Raw genomic sequence first — 17,383 nt, forward strand, 5'->3', positions numbered from 1 at the left:
TCATTAGTGATTTTCAAAGCCCAGGGTCCTTTCAGCTGCTAGCAGAGAAATTATGCTTCAAATTTAGCTTTGGACAAAGAAGATTTCCTGCTTCCAAGAGTGGGGGTGCCCTTGCCCTCCTGTCCTCTCCCCTGTAGGTAGACTGTGTGTTCCTCACCAAGGTCACTCTCTGCCAGGTTTGCCTTTCCAGCTGAGCATGCCTGATGCTCTCATCCCTGGCCCGAGGCTGTGCAGAGGCTAATGAGTCCATGTGCACATCTTCTCCCCAGGTGGACATTCAGGCCATATATGCTGTCACGAATGAGAGGAAGCCCGGGCCAGAAGTTAGGACCCCCCTTGGGAAAGGCAGGCATCTGCCTCTCTATAACTCAGAGTGAATTACTTCTATCAATCCAGAGGAGGTACCCATTCCTGTGTCACAGAAATATTGCGTATCTAAAGGTGAGAATAGGAACCAGAATCAAGGAAAATACTGCTGGTGTGGCTTTTAAAAGCATGTGGCATTTTGTCACTGCACCCAAGGCCCAATTTACCCAAGATAATTTCTTTGGGACTCTGCAGCCAGCCCATCCCCAGTCTGCCAGAGAAGACAGACTTCCCAGCCTTCTGACACCTGGTCCCACCTGGAAGTCTCATGGTGACCCGTAGTGACCACTCAGATGGTTCCTGTATCCAGCATCTCCTGAGTGCATCCAGTTTGGGGCTGACACTGGCATTTGGCTAAGAACCTACCCCGGAAGTTAATCATTGGCCTGGTGTGAAAGGCCTGGGGAAATTAACTGGAATCAAAAGAACCTCAGGCTGCCACCTGACACCCATATCTGTCCCCTCCTTCCCTATCCCACTCCCCTTACTCTTCCAAAGAACTGGAGAAACAGAATACCTTTATCTGTACCAGGAAATAAAAAGGTTCCTTGCTGGGGAATTCCCCCCGGAAAAGAAATAACCAAGATAAACAGCTCTATTGCCTTTGGCTCAAGCTAATGAAGGGAGTCTCTGGGAGCGGAAGCAGGGGCCAAGGTGGTAAGGGGAGCCTGGGAGATCACTCCCTGGGCTCCCTAGTGCTTAACGCTTCCTTATCTTTATAGGTGCTCATTACTGCCCTGTGCTTATTGACATGGCTTTCTCCCTAAATGCTCTCATTGTCAAATCCACTCCAAAGGTTAAAGCCTGCCGAAGCTCGTGGGAAAGTAGGGCTCCTCTGTCCACCTCTTTCCTCCTCTGGGCTGCAGGTTGGGTCCTAAGGACAGTGGTGGTAAGGCTGAGCCCTGGGACCCTCAAACTGCACCCCCTGCCCCACCCAGCCCCAGCCCAAGGCTATATGCACAGATGTGACAAAGTTTTCCTGCATCAGGCCCTCCAAGGGGCCCTATTTTGGATTCTCCAGCTCCCTCTGCCCTGAATCACAAGGCAGGATAATAAGGCACAATACCTACATTTTAAGCCCTGATCCCATAACCAAGTCTCTGGAAAATCTTGGGCCTATCACTCAGCATCTCAAGACCTTGATTTTCTTATCCATAAAGTGGTTGTAATTATATCGATTCTGTCTTAGTTAAAGGGAAGTTATAGAGCTCCAGTAAAGCATAAATGACAATGCTTTGATAAGCAATGAGGGCTCTACAAGTGACAAGAATGAGCACAGGGGTAAGCCTGCTGCTGTGTTTGAGGTGAGACCCAGGGCACTGGGAGAAGGCGAAGAGCTTGGACTGTGGAGTCAGACAAGTTTGGGTTCAAATCTTGCCCATCTCTCCCCCTCACCCTGCCCACCCACACACTTAATTGCTACATGACCTTGAGGAAAGCACTTAGCTTTAAGCTTTCATTTCTTTCTATGTAAAATGTGGGTAAGAACAACCAGTTCAGAGGATGATATTAAGTTTAAATGTGATAACACATGTACATTATTTAACACAGTGCCTGGAAGGAGATCATGGTGAGAGACTATCATAGTGACATTTACAACTTGAATCCTTATCAGGCCTTCTTTATGGGTCTCAGGTTGCTTATAGGAACACACCATAAAGTGTATCAGGGATATAGGAAGGGCAGCTGAAACAGAGAGATGGGGTCACTGGTTGGTATAACCCATCATCCAGTGAGCTGTTCCTGAGATCTTAGAGATCTTGCCTGGGACCATGCCTCCCAGACGGGAACACAGGAAAAATAGCACCTGTGTCCTTACCCCAAAGGAACGTGCAGCTTAGTTGAAAAGATAAATATCTACTTATAACTATTAAGGAATAAAAAAGCACTGCGGAATAATGGGACTTTGAACTGTAATGGGAAAGGCGGAACCATTCATTCTTTCAACAGGCTTTATGTCAGTTACTGGAGCTACAAAACCAAACAGGTGTTACAGGAACTCTAAGCCAACTAGCCTTGGAAAACACAAGAGCTTCATCCTTTCTGCTATTGTCTTTCAGCCTCCCACAAAGAAGTTGGCCTGGGTGGCACAGTCCTCGAGAGCCACTAGCAATGGGGCTCCTCTTCCTTGCCTGCCTGCTGGCTGTCTTCCCAGGTATGTCTACCAGGTTCCAGTCCTCCCCCTCCAGGACCCAGTGCCCTGGGACCACTGAAAATCAGGCCTATCCCCAGGGATGCCCCTCTCAAAACTTACACTGCCTCAAGGAGGAGTCACACAGATGATGCTGAAAGGTCATGTCTGAAAACAACAACAACACAGTGAGCAAATGTTAGGGGTCAGGAACAGGAATGACAATTCCTTGTTTCAAGGCCAGGAGTTTGGTTAAAGGTCTTTACCAGGAGAACAACAAAAACAAAAAAAGACCTTGACCTCAAGCCAGACATCCCTATGAGTTGCTAAGGGGTGGTTTTGGGAAAATGACTAATCCTTCTTGGCTCTCAGTATTTTTATCTGGAAAAAAAAAAAAAAGAAAAGAATCTTCAAAGTGCTTTTAAAAATATAAGAAAATAAAAAGAAATATAAGAAAATAATAGATAGCAAATGCAATGGTGTAGCACCCCACAAAATGGCTTTTTTTTTTAATGGACAAGGATTTCATGACATAAGTTTGTCATTCCATTGTCCTTAAAATGATGATCTTTAATGAGTCACAGTTAGAATGTAATAATGATTAGTCGATCATTTTACCCAATCGCAGCAAATCGTGTAGCAGTCTCCAGCAGCAATTGTTCTGCTGCAGTACGTAGCGAATAATCCGCAGAAGGCACATGTGTCAGGGGGAAAATGTCATCTCCTCGGGAGAGGCTATTGGGATTCTTTCAGCAGGCTTTACCTGCCAGGGCCTCAGAAAACCTCTGTCTTTTGTCCCCACAGTGGTCTCCATGAAGAGTCCCATATTTGGTCCCCAGGAAGTGAGCAGTGTGGAACGTGGCTCAGTATCCATCACATGCTACTACCCAGACTCCTCCGTCAACCGGCATACCCGGAAGTACTGGTGCCGGCAGGGAGCCAAGGGCCGCTGCACAACCCTCATCTCTTCAGAGGGCTATGTCGCCAAGGACTATGAGGGCAGAGTCAACCTCACCAACTTCCCAGAGAACAACACGTTTGTGGTGAACATTGGCCATCTCACCCGGGGTGACTCTGGGCGCTACAAGTGTGGTCTGGGCATTAGTAGCCGAGGCCTGTCCTTTGATGTGAGCCTGGAGGTCAGCCCGGGTAAGCACCCAGGCCCCTTGGGCTCCTTTGGCAAAGTGGGAGGGACTCATCTCAGTTGCAGTTGGAGGGCTTGGCTTGAAGAAGAATTTCCTGAGAGGGAAGAGTGTCTGGCATGGGGTAGGGAAGGCTGTGACTTTTCTTTCTGGAGGCAAGGACTTTTCATAATAGAACACGGAAATGAGACTGATGGGACCCTCTTGGGGGTGGTGGGTACACTTTCTAGGTCTTCAGGGCCTATAACATTTGAGGGTTTTACTAAGGCTGTAGCTTGCAAGGACATCAGGAGAACAAGTTCTCTGACTGTGTTTGTTGCAGGTGGGGCAAGAGGTCTTTGAGTTGAGGGAGACAGAAAAGGCAGAGAGAGATTTATTGGGATCCTTACATTCCTGCCACTAGTGCACCCTTCAGATCAAGACCTTTAGGTCACCAGAAGACTTCTTTCAAAATGCATTTTTTTAAAGATTTTATTTATTTATTCGACAGAGATAGAGACAGCCAGTGAGAGAGGGAACACAAGCAGGGGGAGTGGGAGAGGAAGAAGCAGGCTTATAGCGGAGGAGCCTGATGTGGGGCTCGATCCCATAACGCCGGGATCACGCCCTGAGCTGAAGGCAGACGCTAAACTGCTGTGCCACCCAGGCGCCCCTCAAAATGCATTTTTGACCTGGGATCCATTATTCCATCGACGCCCTCAGCATAAATGAAATGATCAGTTCTTGCCCAAAGACCAGGGCCCTGGAGGAGTGGGCCACTGAATAAGGCTGTTCTAGTTAAGAGAAGAGAAAAAATAGGAAAGCTCTTTCTGACAAGGTTTCAACAACAAAGGGCATTTTAGATAATCAAGGGAAATTAAGAAAGAAAGAGGTCTTAAGGGAGGAAAATTGGAGGGGTTCTTAAAGATATGTCTCAAAGACATTCCCCTGGGATGTGCCTGGGTGTTATTTACGGACTGAGTAAGGAGTTGATTCAGGTGGTCATGGAGAGTCATAAGATGGAAGAATTTTAAAAGCCCAGGAGAACTTGTAGCTGACCTTATACAGGATGTCTGAAAGAACACTGGAGACGATGAGCGTACAGCGTCTGGTTAAACACTTTAAATGGCAGAAATTCATTACTTTACAAAGCAGATCATTCCATATTTGGACTATTGTAACTTTTAGAAACTTCTGTCACAATGCACTGAAATCCATCACCCTATATTTATATTTATTTTGTTTATTTCCACACATGTTAATTTGGGCGCCCACTGTGTACAGGCACCGCGCAAAGCACTGCAGGGGAGTCAAACATGTGTAAAGCACGTCTTTGCTCTCAAGGGCCTTCTGGGCTGTGGGGAACATAACTAACTATAGGCAAGACCAGATGTAATAAGAGATACAGATGTAAGTGTCAACAGAGCAGAGGAGGAAGAGATTAGTGTCAGCTGTGGGAGGCCTTCATGGAGGAGACAGCAGTAAGGCTGGGTCTTGGAAGACATATTCTGACAGTGTCCTTCTTGGAAGGAGGGCAGTGAAGGTGATAGGCACACCCAGACCCTCACTGGGAATACTGAGCAGCCCTATGTTGCAAGAAAGAGAAATCACAACTTGCCACCCGCCCCTCATCCTGCAGGTCCTGGTCTCCTAAATGGCACTGAAGTCTACGTAGCGGACTTGGGTGGAACAGTGACCATCAACTGCCATTTCACACTTGAGAATTCTGAGAAGAGGAAGTCCGTGTGCAAGAAGACAGGACAGTCCTGTGTTCTAGTCACTGACTCTAATGAGTACGTGAACCCCAACTATAAAGACAGAGTAGATCTCGTTATTGATGGTACCAACCAATTAAAGTTCAGTTTCATTATCAAGCGACTCCAGCTCAACGATGCTGGGTTGTACGTCTGCCAGACCGGGGATGATGCCAGTGGGGAGAAGAGCAATGTTGACCTCCAAGTGCTAAAGCCTGAACCTGAACTGCTTTATGGAGATCTGAGGGGCTCCGTGACCTTCGAGTGTGCCCTGGACCCCAAGGTGGAAGACACGGCAAAATTTCTGTGCCGGATAAGCAATGGGGAAGACTGCGATGTGGTCATCAACACACTGGGGAACAAGTCTCAGGCTTTTGAGGGCAGGGTCCTGCTCACTCCCAAGACTAACGGCTTCTTCAGTGTGCATATCACCAGCCTGAGGAAAGAGGATGCAGGGAACTACCTGTGTGGAGCCCACTCGGATGGCCAGCCTCACCAAGACTCACCCATCCAGGCCTGGCAACTCTTTGTCAATGAAGGTGAGACCTGAGATGGGGAGGGGAAGTGGTGTGTCAGCCCAGCAGGTGGGCCCTTGGCTCATACCCTGTGAGTCCATCCAATATCCATCAGTCAGTCAATGTCATCTGCTCCCCATTAAGCCCTGAACTGCATGCTATGTGGGCCCCTGGATAGAAGAGCTAGAAAACACAACCTCAACCTTGCCTTATCTACTAATTCTTCTCTGTCAAAGGCCTTTTAATGACTATCCCTGATTAACAAGGAAAGTGAAGCTTCTTATTGAGGCAAGACCTGCAGATTGTTTGGGTCTCAGAGAGCCACAGAGGACTTAGCATGGAATCCCAGTGCCATGGCAGGGCTTGCAGGGCCACCTGTCCCTTCTTCCTGTCTTTTGAGCCGGATGGCACCTCATCCCCCACACTGGGATGGGAGAGGTTTTGGCTTATCTTGGTCTCAGTGCTCTCCCAGGAAAACAATGCCCCAGCCTCTAAATTTCCCCCTCAACATCTCATAGGGGTATTTGTTAATCCAGCAGCTGGCCTACTCAGCTCTAGTTTGGCAAGCCAGCAAGGTGGTGAAATCATTAAATCCCTGCTCCCCCTCACCTGGAAGCACCCTGCAGAGAGTTACCCTCATGAGAAACAGCAAACCAGTACTTGCAGTTCAGTGTCACTTGGGACTTTTCCTTAAGGGGCTGACATTCCCTGGGCATCACTTTTATATCCAGCTCAGTCCTCACCACATTCCTCAGCATCTTCAGTCGTCCAGTGTTGCCACTGGATGTCAGCTTTAGTTTTTGGAGAATGGCCATCTTTTGTTTTTTCTGAGATAGTCTTCAGGGTCGCCAAAAAGCAAACCTTCTGTGCTACATAGTTTATATTTTAAATCATACCATCCTAAATATGTTTTCTTAATTTGGAGAAAAACAATCTGACCATTTTTAGGGGATGAGCTAATAAACAGACAAAACTTATACAGAGAGAGATTTTATAAGAAGCCCAAGGAGAAGAACTGATAGTCTCTCCTTAAACTCCTTCCATTCTCTGCCCAGAATAAGGTGGGAAAGGAAACCAGATGTCCAGACTAGTGGTGAAGGTCCCTGGAGCCTGATTTGACATCTCCAGCTATAGGCTCTGTGACATTAGGAGAGTCTTTCTCATTTTCTAAGGAGAATGAGGTAAATAGTCTAAACCTCACTCTCTGCCCTAGCTGAGACCATGCGGAAGAGGCTGCCCAGATCATTTGCTGATGTTCCATTCCTTCTCTGCACTTGTAGAGACCGTAATTCCCCAGAGGTCCTCTGTGGTGAAAGGTGTGGTTGGAGGCTCTGTGGCAGTGTTGTGCCCCTACAACCCTAAGGAAGCAAACAGCCTGAAGTACTGGTGTCGCTGGGCAGACACTCAAAATGGCCGCTGCCAACCGCTGGTGGAGAGTGATGGGCTGGTTAAGGAGCAGTACGAGGGCAGGCTCACACTGCACGAAGAGCCAGGCAATGGCACCTACACAGTCATACTCAACCAGCTCACCACCGAAGATGCTGGCTTCTACTGGTGTCTAACCAATGGCGATACTCGCTGGAGGTCCACAGTGGAGCTCAAGATTGTCGATGGTAAGAGCTGAACTGGGACAAGAGGGAGGGGAAGCAGCCCCAGGATCCATCAGTCAGCGGTGACATCCCCCTCAACCACTCTTCCTCTTATCTCATCCCACACTGCTGGGACAGACCTCAGGAGAGAGCCCACCTATCAAGACATCATGTTTTCATAACTGTAACAAGCACCCTTTCCTGTGCATACTCCACACTCTCCAAACTACTACATGTAGCACCTTTTCTTATCAAGAACATTGGCCTCTTTTACAGTATATATGCCATCAGCTGAAGTAGACTGCAGCTCTTTGTATTGAGTCTAGAAGAGAAGATCAAGGAAAACAAACTGAGGTCAATATGTAAGAGTCTATGTTTAATGATAGACTAGATTAATGCATGAGGGTCATCAATAATAATTATTACATAGGTACATAATTACGTTCTTTATGTATTCAGTATAATGTATTTGTTTATAATGTTATCCAGAGAGGAAATGCACCGTGGACAAAGTTTCCCACCACAGTCACTTCCCTGCAGTATCACCAATGCCAACTTGTGTGCCTCTCTCTCCCTCCTTCCCTGTTCCAGGAGAACCAGGCCTCAAGGCGCCCAAGACTGCCACTGTTCAGGTGGGAGAGAACTTCAAGCTCTCCTGCCACTTCCCATGCAAATATTACTCCTATGAGAAATACTGGTGCAAGTGGAGTAACAAAGGCTGCAAAACTCTGCCCAGCCAAGATGAAGGGCACAGCCAGGCCCTTGTGGACTGCGACCAGAAGAGCCAAATCATTTCCGTAACCCTGAACCCAGTCTCCAAGACCGACGAAGGCTGGTACTGGTGCGGGGTGAAGGATGGCCTCCGATACGGAGAGACCGTGGCTGTCTACGTGGCAGTCGAGGAGAGGGTGAAAGGTAAGTCTCTGAGGACAAGGTCTATGTCCCCTGGGGACACCAGAGAAGGTTCCTGCCTACCAGCTCCTCCATCAGAGGTGGCCCCCCGGTTTGGCTATAAGAGACTGGAGGCAGGAGATTTAACCTCTATCCAGTCTCATTTAGCCTTCTACAAGGAGCATCTGAAACAAACATACAAATCGAAAAAAAAAAAGTGGATTTGCCATATAACCGCAGCTTCAAGACAAGTCCTATAGTTGCCCCTTCAGGCTCTTTTGAAGCCCTTTCTATAAGAGAGATCTTCTACATAGTGAAATTTCAAAGTCACTATCACATGCAATATACTCTACCAAAGCCTGCTATCAAAAGAGGGCCAGATATCTTCATGTATAAGATCCAATAATGAAAATTAAAGCAAATTCTTCTAGAATGTTTGCATTTTAGGACTCTTTGAAAAATGTCACATGAAATGTTTTATTCCTAATGAGGGTATTAGTCTGTCTAGAAATCTTACTATGCCTGGGTACCAATGGTCTGGTTCACTGAGGGACCTATTGCCACGGTACCACCAGGGGGCAGCACGACTGCACCCAGTCCTTATGTCAGGAGACCTGGGGTAGGATTTCAAAAACTGAGAAAAATCTCCGTCTCCAACTGATGGGTCAGCCCCTATGCAGAGCTGGATCTATGCCATGGAGTCTTGTAGATGGAAATTAACTTGGTCTGAATGGGACAGAGATCATCTACGTCTAGTGTTATCCTGGACTTGACTCTAACAGCCTTCAGATCTCACCCTGACCCTGTGATTGCTAATGAAGTCCCACTTCTCGGATTCCCTAATCTCCAGGAGTGAAAACAGAGAAAGAACAATAATCCAGCTCCACCTGTCTTTCTCCAGGGTCCCAAGATGTCAGCCAAGTGGCTGCTGCTGGTGAAGAGGTGGTAGAGTCAAGTGTCAAGGAGGTTGAGAGCAAAGTCAATCAGAATCCCAGGCTGTTTGTGGATGTGGGTGACAAAACAGTGAAGGATACTGGAGACGCCGCAGATGGGAGCAGAGCATCCGCAGACACCAGCAGGTGAGGGAGAATATCCTAGAGGATCAGGACCTGAGCTTGGACCGTGGGGGAGCACAGAGAAGAGCCTGTTCTCCTCTCGCTAGCAGGGCAGCCCTTATTGCCTTGGCTTGTGCTCGGGAGGGGCCAGTGGAGCTCTTTGGCCTTCTCCTGCGGCTGAGGTGGTGTCCACCCTTCAGTTCAATTTCCCAGTCCTGGGATGCAGAGAAGTCCCAGTCCTTGCCTCTGCCATGTCTGGGAAGTCTCCTTAGAAGAGTAGAGCCAGGGGGATGTATCAAGAGGAGGAAAAGAAAGAGCTAGTGGGACCAAACCTGCTGGCCCATGCTGGGACCCCAGGCTTCCCTTCTGGTAACTAACTCAGTCCTTCTTCCAGCCCTGTGGGACAAAGCGGGAGCTCCAAAGTGCTTGTATCTACCCTGGTGCCCCTGGGCCTGGTGCTGGCAGTGGGGGCCGTGGTTGTGGCAGTGCTCAGAGCGCGGCACAGGAAGAACGTTGGTGAGTGCCAGGGATGCCCCTGTCCCCCATCTCCAACCCTGAGCCCTTGGACCTCAGTGGTGGGCTTAGCTGCCCCTAGTGTGGGGCTGCTGTGGTCCCTTCTCTTTCACAGGCTCTGAGAAAGGGTTCTGGGAAAGCAGGGTGGGGAAAGATAACCTCATACTCAAAACTCACATTAAGTACTGCTGTCTCTTAAAGGCCACCTGTAATGGCTCAGGGTCCAATTTCAGAGGGAGGACTGCCAGGACGAGGAGCTCAGTATGCAGGGAGAGCTACACTCCCAGCCTAATTTGAGAACTGGCTGGCTGTGTGATTTTGGATGTCTCCATTTCATGCCTCAGTTCCTCAGGGCTCAAGGCAGGGATAATAATAAATGCCTCACAGGGCTGATGTGAGGACAGGACGAGGCACTGTGCCTTGAAAGGTCAGAGGTTGTTGGAGTGCCTGGCTGGACCAGTTGGTTGAGCATCTGACTCTTGGTTTTGGCTCAGGTCATGATCTCAGGGTCATGAGATTGAGCCCTGCATCAGGTTCCGCTCTCAGGGGGGAATATGCTTCTCTCCCTCTCTCTCCCTCTCCCTGTGTCTCTTCCCCTGCTCTCTCCCAAATAAATAAGTAAATCTTAAAAAGGAAAGAAAGAAAGAAGCATCAGGGGTGGTTGAGTCTTGCTTCTCCATGAGAAGGGATGGGGTAGGAGACTCTGATCATTTCCATTCTGCTCTGGGTCAGAGTCAGAGATGAGGACGTGTCATACTGCCCCCTCCAGCTATCTTGTGGGGCTCCCTCAGAGGCAGCACGTCCTGCTTGCCTATGTCCTCTGTCCCTATGCCAACTCCTCTTTCTCCTGGACAGACCGGATTTCAATTAGAAGCTACAGGACAGACATTAGCATGTCAGACTTTGAGAACTCCAGGGATTTTGGTGCCAATGACAACATGGGAGCCTCACCAGTCACTCAGGAGACAACTCTCGGAGGAAAAGATGGTATGTCCCTCGCTCAAGGGAATGCTCGACCCCCCGGGGAGAACAAGAATTAGACACGACTCTGGCTCTGGGGTGGGATTATAAGGCCAGGGAAGGCTAATCCCCCCACCTTGCTCCTCACACAGAGTGCAGCACCACCACCGAGAATACCGTGGAGACCGAAGAACCCAAGAAGGCAAAACGGGTAAGAGTGAGGAGGGAGAGGGAGGCCTCACTTGTGTGACAAGGAAGTGCAGCAAGAGGGACTGCAGTTAGACCTCAGGAGAAAGCACCGCAGCGAGGGGGCTGATGTCAGAATAGGGAAGGTAATGAAAATAGTAGAACTTTTTGAGGGCAAGACATGTTTTACTGGTTGTGGTGTTGATGTGGCTGAGGCAGAGGCAGGAGGTAAGCTGATAGGCTGTGAGCATGCCGGAGGGAGGGAGACCGAGGGATAAGAAGGAAGTGCACAGAAGCTGCAGACACAGGGTGGGGAAGGTCAAATGTCAAATGCCAGTGATCCTCTTCCTGGGCTGTGGAACCTGTGGACTTCAGGCCACCCAGGCTCTCTTGAGAGTTTGCTCAGGACCAGCCTTCTTCTTGGGTTGGAAAGACATTTGCCGACAGTAGGCAATTTGGTAGTCACCAGAAGTCCTTCCCAACCCCAACCAAGTGCCATATACTTAAAATCTTACCATAGGTGACTCCTAACTCTGGGTCACAATTACCCTCCTCCCATCCCCTGTGCTTCCTTAATCCAGGGTTTTAATGCTTGCTATCTTATCTACTTTCCCTGGAAACAGCAGAACCCCCGAATCTGGAACAAGTAGGGGAGTAAGCGTGCCCTGGAGACAGCCTTCCCCTCTAGCTCTGTGTTGTTGCCGAGCTCCATCTCTGAGCAGGTAGTGAAAGAAAAATGTGAACCACTGTGGCTGACACCAGTTGAGACCACCTTGCCTGAGGACTGTGTGGGTAGAGCTTCTGGGGACAGGCCCAAGCAACAGAGGTGGTTCCACTCCACATGTTGGAAGGCGGTAGTGAGACAGAGGAAGATATTTTTAGAAACTGCAACTTTCCGCTTCTCAAAATTAGTCCTTAGTGAGCATGGGGGGCTAGAATAAGAGCAGCAGGTCAACACAGTCCTGGGTTGCTTAGGCCAAGATTATGAATTCAAGATATTTAGTGCCTAACCCCCCTCTGACCCCCACCACTGAGCCAGTGCCCCAAACACTGACTCCTGTCCTATTGCCCCCTTAGTCCTCCAAGGAGGAAGCTGACATGGCCTACACCGCCTTCCTGCTCCAGACCAACAACATGGCTGCCGAAGCCCAGGAGGGCCCTGGGGAAGCCTAGGCACCAGCTGCTCTCTCCTCTCCCACCACTCATGACAATCGCCTTCAGAATCATGTTGATCCTCAGCGGACCTCAGCTCCAGGGGGCTTCACTGAGTGCACTCACACCCCACTTTCTTATCTATGCTCAGAGGGTTTGCTGGTCCCTCCTCAGTGGTATCCAAGCCTGGCCTAACTGTTCCTGGTGGGGTTGAGGGGCCAGGAGGGGTTCCCTCTGCCGCTTATTTTAATGAAAGAACCCAAGATGTGGAAGGAGAATTAAAATCTTAGAGGCACCTCTCAGAAAGAAGAGAGATCACGTGGGTGGGAAGATAATTTCAGAATGCAGGCATTTCCCTACTCTTCTAATGGGATCCTCGATGGGATTCTCCTCTCCACTCCACCCTTCCTTCTCTGCGTCTCCCCTCGCTTCCATCTTCTCCTCTTCTTTTCCTTCTTTGAAAATACATATTTGGGTATTCACTAGAATCAAGGCGCTCTTCTAGACACTGGGACAGAGAGGCCGCAGACCCAACCAGCAGCCTTTTTGTAAACATCCCTGAATCCTTGGAAGCTGCAGCTCCTCTCAGTATAGTTATATTCACCAAGACACTCACTTCCGTCCATAGTGGGAGAAATCATAAACTGTCTGGAGTCCTAAGGCCTGAGGGATCATGTAACATGGGCATACATACAAGAAATCATAAACACACATGCTAACCATTTCACAGGAGAGAAAATTGAGGTCCTGAGAGGTGAAGAAGTTTGCTCAAGGGTACCACATAGCATAAACTAGTGTCAAGACCAGGGGCGGCATCTCCTCTCCTCTTGGCCAGGAATCTCTCTACAAGAGCCCCTGCACTCCTGATGGAAGCACAGTTCTAGAAAAAGGAGGAGGTGGAGGAAGAGAAAAACATAATGGAGACTGGTCTTTCACAAGCCCCACCTCAGGGGAAGAGGACTCCTTCCCTTTCTGTCGCTCAGATGGACCCAAGGGGATAAAAGAGTGGTCAAACTCTCATAAGCCACTTACGTGAAGAGTTCCCAACTAAAGGGATGGGAAGAAGGTATTTGATGATGCCAGGGAGGAGCCGATCTCCAAAGAGCTAAGGTTTAAGGTCTTTTTCCCTCTGATCTCTGTACTTCAACCAGCACCTACCAGCTGACACTTGCTTACAAATCAAAAATGTGACTTCATTAATAATTAAAGACCATGATTGCCACCAAGGAGGCTCAGACTGTATTTGTCCCCATACCTTCTATTTCCCAGCCAGCCCTTTCAGAGTGTTTTGCTTTAGTCCCACTTTCAGGCACTCCAGGCTGTGGGCCCAAGCCAAGGTTCCCCCCACCTCCAATGCTGGGCTGAGAGGGGGCTAGGAGACTGCCTGCAAGTGGGACCAAGATGATCTTCAGCAAAAGAATAGTTCAGGGTCTACACCAATGGTCCCCAAAGCTCTGTGTTACTGAATGTAATTAAGACTATTTATAATGGAATAAACTGAAAACAAGTATAACTGCACTCTTCTTCGGCATTAAAAAAAAATCTTGGTTAAGCATCCATGGAATACTTGGCCCTGAATCTCATACCTTCCTGGTGTATCATCCCAGATGGAGAGGCTATTAATCAAAAATCAAGTAACTAAATGAGTAAACTCTCTCCATAGAAATATTAACCAGAAGCTAGTTAAATGATAACTTAGCTTTTAGAATAGTTGACCCGAAGTGTCTTGGGGGATGGTAATTAGATAAAGGACCCCCTTGTCTGCCAAGGCCATTCCTAGGTTTTGGCACTAAACCTTGTCATGTCCTATAAGCCCCCAGCCCATGCCAGACTCATCCTCAGGGACTCTGTGTATGAGAGTTCTCTCTGGGAGGAAGTTCTTCCCAGGCTTCTATCCTGTCTAATGTGGGGCAGAACCTTTGCTTCCACATGGAACTTGAACGTACTATTTCTGATACTTCATGCTTCTAAGCCTGCCCTTGACAAGACTCAGATTTCAGTCCTCCTTGGTCTCCCCTCTACCAATTGCAGTGCCCAGGCTTGATTTCCTGACCATGACCTAGGTCAGAGCCTTGGGCTTCACCCTGGTCCGGAGAGGTGGTCATCAGGAATGTTTATTTCTCTGTCCTCTATAATGGGGGTGAATATCTAGCTTCTTCTGGAATGATGGACCATCATTCCAGAAGAACAAAAACTACAAGGTCGATCAGAAGCAATCACTGTCTTCCCCCTGCAACTGCTCTCTGACCTCCAAAGCATCATTCCTAGGTGAGAAGGATTAAAATGCAGCTTCTATATTAATGCCAATAACCCACAAGCCAATCCTGACCTCAGACAGCCTATCCTGGTCCCTAGAATCAAAGGCCAAGAAATGCCACTAAAGTCGTAGACAGTCTTACATTATTCTTAATCGATATTATAAATAAGTGATAGCAGGTATAATAATGTACTACCCAAAGTCTACCTTAAATCTCTCATGAATAAGGAAGCTGCTCTGTAGCCGAAATGGGATATCTAATAAATTAAAAACTCACCAGTTTGGGAGAGTATATTAATTTCCTAGGGCCGTTGTAACAAAGTACCATAAACAGGGTGGCTTAAAATAACCATAATTTAGTCTCTCACCGTTTTGGAGGTTTGAAGTCTGGAATCAAGGTATCCACAAGGGTGGTTCCTTCGAAGGTTTTAAGGGGGAATCTGTGAGGGGGTTGTGCCTCTCTCCTCATTGTCAGGGGCTGCCAGCAATCTTCAGGGATCCTTGGCTCGCAGCCGCACTGCTATAACCTATGCCCCATCTTCCCTTGATCTTCTCCTGCTGTGTCGCTTTGTGTCTTCACATAGCTTTCCTACAAGGACACTTCTCATTGGATTTAGGGCCCACCCTGACCCAGTTTGGCCTCATCTTATTGAATTACATCAGCAAAGTGCCCGTTTCTAAATAAGGTCATATTCTGAAGTTCCAGGAGGACATGAATTTTGGAGGGACACCATTCAGCCCAGTACTAGGGAGTAACAATCAACAGTGGGGTTAATGATAGACCAAATGGCAATGATCAGTGTCCAGCAATCACTCAGAGAACTACTTCAATATTTCTGATGACAAAAAAAATCTTCCTCAAGTCCTTGAATTATCTTGATTTTTTTATTTTTAAAAAATCTACTCTATAATAATGATTACATATTACTAAGGCCCAGTAGTGGCTGAGAATCTGCTTATAGCAGTTCATTTTGGTGTGTAAAGATAAATAAATGATTGATAGATACATAGATAGATAGATAGATAATCTATCTTATTTATCGAAGACTTTCCCAAGAGTCAGGACAGAACATGTCTCCTAAGAACAGTATATAGCAGGACAGAGAAGAGAAGAGCAGAGAAGAGCTGACTGTAGTAAGGTCTTGAAGCTGGTCCCCAAGGCAGACAAACAAGGATTGTCCCCCCGACCCCACAAGCTTCTCTGAAATGATGAACTCTACCAGGGAGTTTATATGACAAAAATAATGAAAGATCTCCTCAGAAAGACTATCTAAGTAACAGGGGCACACTGCAAGAGGGGATATAAAACTGAGACCAATGGCCCCCAGCTAGCCAGGAAGCTGAAACAGAACGGGAAGGAAGATGGCCCTATAAGACTCCAGGAGTTTCGCGGGCTTGGTAAGCCCCTCCTAAGGCTGATAAAGAAATGGACAGCCAATCTACTCTCACTAGAGTAAAAGTCTTTGATTAAACATGTGGAGGTGGATACTCTAAATTTCAGATTTTTGCTCATAAGTCACATTAAAATTCATGCAAAATTCTACGTATTTGGATTCTAACCTTAGAATACCAACAGAAGTGTAGCCATATTCAGGTAAGAAGTCTTACCATTTCTTGTAGCAGAAAGCCACAAGTAGGCTTATAATAAAGGTTAACCTCCCCAAAGCCCCGTTGCTGTGCAGTGGCTCACTCTGGGACAGGCAAGCCTGTGATCCAAGTTGTTGGAAAGTGGAAACTACAGCATGCCTGAGCCAGGTACGTCCACCTGAGTGGGCTCCCTGGTCAGTCCAGCAGGTGAGGGGATTCTCATGGTCTGTCTTTGGGGAGAGCAGTGGCAGATCATGGGAAGCACCACCTAGGATCTCAGCACTCGGTCTGGAAAGGCCCAGGAGATGGGCTGTTTGGAGACTGGCGACATGAGGGGTCAAAGTAGGGTGATGCTATGACCAAGCACAACCCATAAGGACAACTTCCACCTTAATGACAAGGGCTAATCTCCACTGTACTTACACTATATTCCAGGCATTGAGCTAAACCCTTTGTAATGCTTACCTCAGGCAATCCTCACAGCAACCTTATGTGAAATTCTTATCCCATCTGTAACTTAGGGAGGTAATAAAACCTAAGTTATTATGGGGACTAAGTGAATTTTCCTGAAGACTTAGAACAGTTTCTGGTGTACCTGGTATTATTTATTCTGTCCACCTGCCTGTCATGAGACTCAGAATCTTTTCCCTGAGGTTCATCCCTCTGGTCAGGCACTGGCCCCAGAGGATATTAGGCCATGGAGTCCCCTGCATGTCAGTGTGCTTCAGCTTCTCAGCCCTTCTCCGGGGAGTGGGAACTCCGGGACACTGCAGCTGCCCTGAGAGGCAGAAAGCAGAGAGAAAATTCAGATGCGGAAAACAAGTGAGGGAGAAGAGAATGGAGACAGTAAACTTCTCCCACTTTGAGGTTAGCCAGGGTTCGGCCTTCCCTGGGGGACCCAGTCCCCGAGACCCTGGGGCAACATCTGGAGGTGGAGACGGGATGGCGCAGGTCTGGGACTTCAAACATTCCTTTCCTGGCAGTCGGGAGATCCCTAATTCTTGCTCTTAACAACCCCAATGTGATGTTTCTAAGGGTCTTATCTGGGCCACACATGATGTGAAAATCGCTCGTCCCACACATCCCCAGGCACTGCCCGGTGGGCCTCTGCCACAGCGCATCTAACCCGCATCTTCATAGACACACACGTTCACACATGCAGCATGTTCACACCCACCCACCACACACCCCGCACACATTTGCACACTCACAACCATATGCCACACATTCACACATCACATCACACACGTTCACACATGCAGCACGTTCACAACCACACACCACACACCCACACACCCTGCACACA

General features: G+C 48.1%; 1 protein-coding gene across 1 annotated transcript; it reads left to right on the forward strand.

The window, feature by feature from the left end:
- Nucleotides 1–2,229: 2,229 nt before the first annotated feature.
- On the forward strand, nt 2,230–13,399 carry PIGR (polymeric immunoglobulin receptor). The gene is made up of 10 exons (XM_008685076.2): nt 2,230–2,521; nt 3,302–3,646; nt 5,258–5,911; nt 7,168–7,500; nt 8,068–8,391; nt 9,269–9,446; nt 9,817–9,938; nt 10,791–10,922; nt 11,048–11,106; nt 12,159–13,399. The coding sequence occupies exons 1-10, from the start codon at nt 2,479–2,481 to the stop codon at nt 12,252–12,254; spliced, it is 2,286 nt and encodes a 761-aa protein (XP_008683298.2). The 5' UTR covers nt 2,230–2,478; the 3' UTR covers nt 12,255–13,399.
- The last annotated feature ends 3,984 nt before the right edge of the window (nt 13,400–17,383 follow it).

This window comes from Ursus maritimus, unplaced genomic scaffold, assembly GCF_017311325.1.
Source record: "Ursus maritimus isolate PB19 unplaced genomic scaffold, ASM1731132v1 scaffold_2, whole genome shotgun sequence".
Lineage (NCBI taxonomy): Eukaryota > Metazoa > Chordata > Mammalia > Carnivora > Ursidae > Ursus > Ursus maritimus.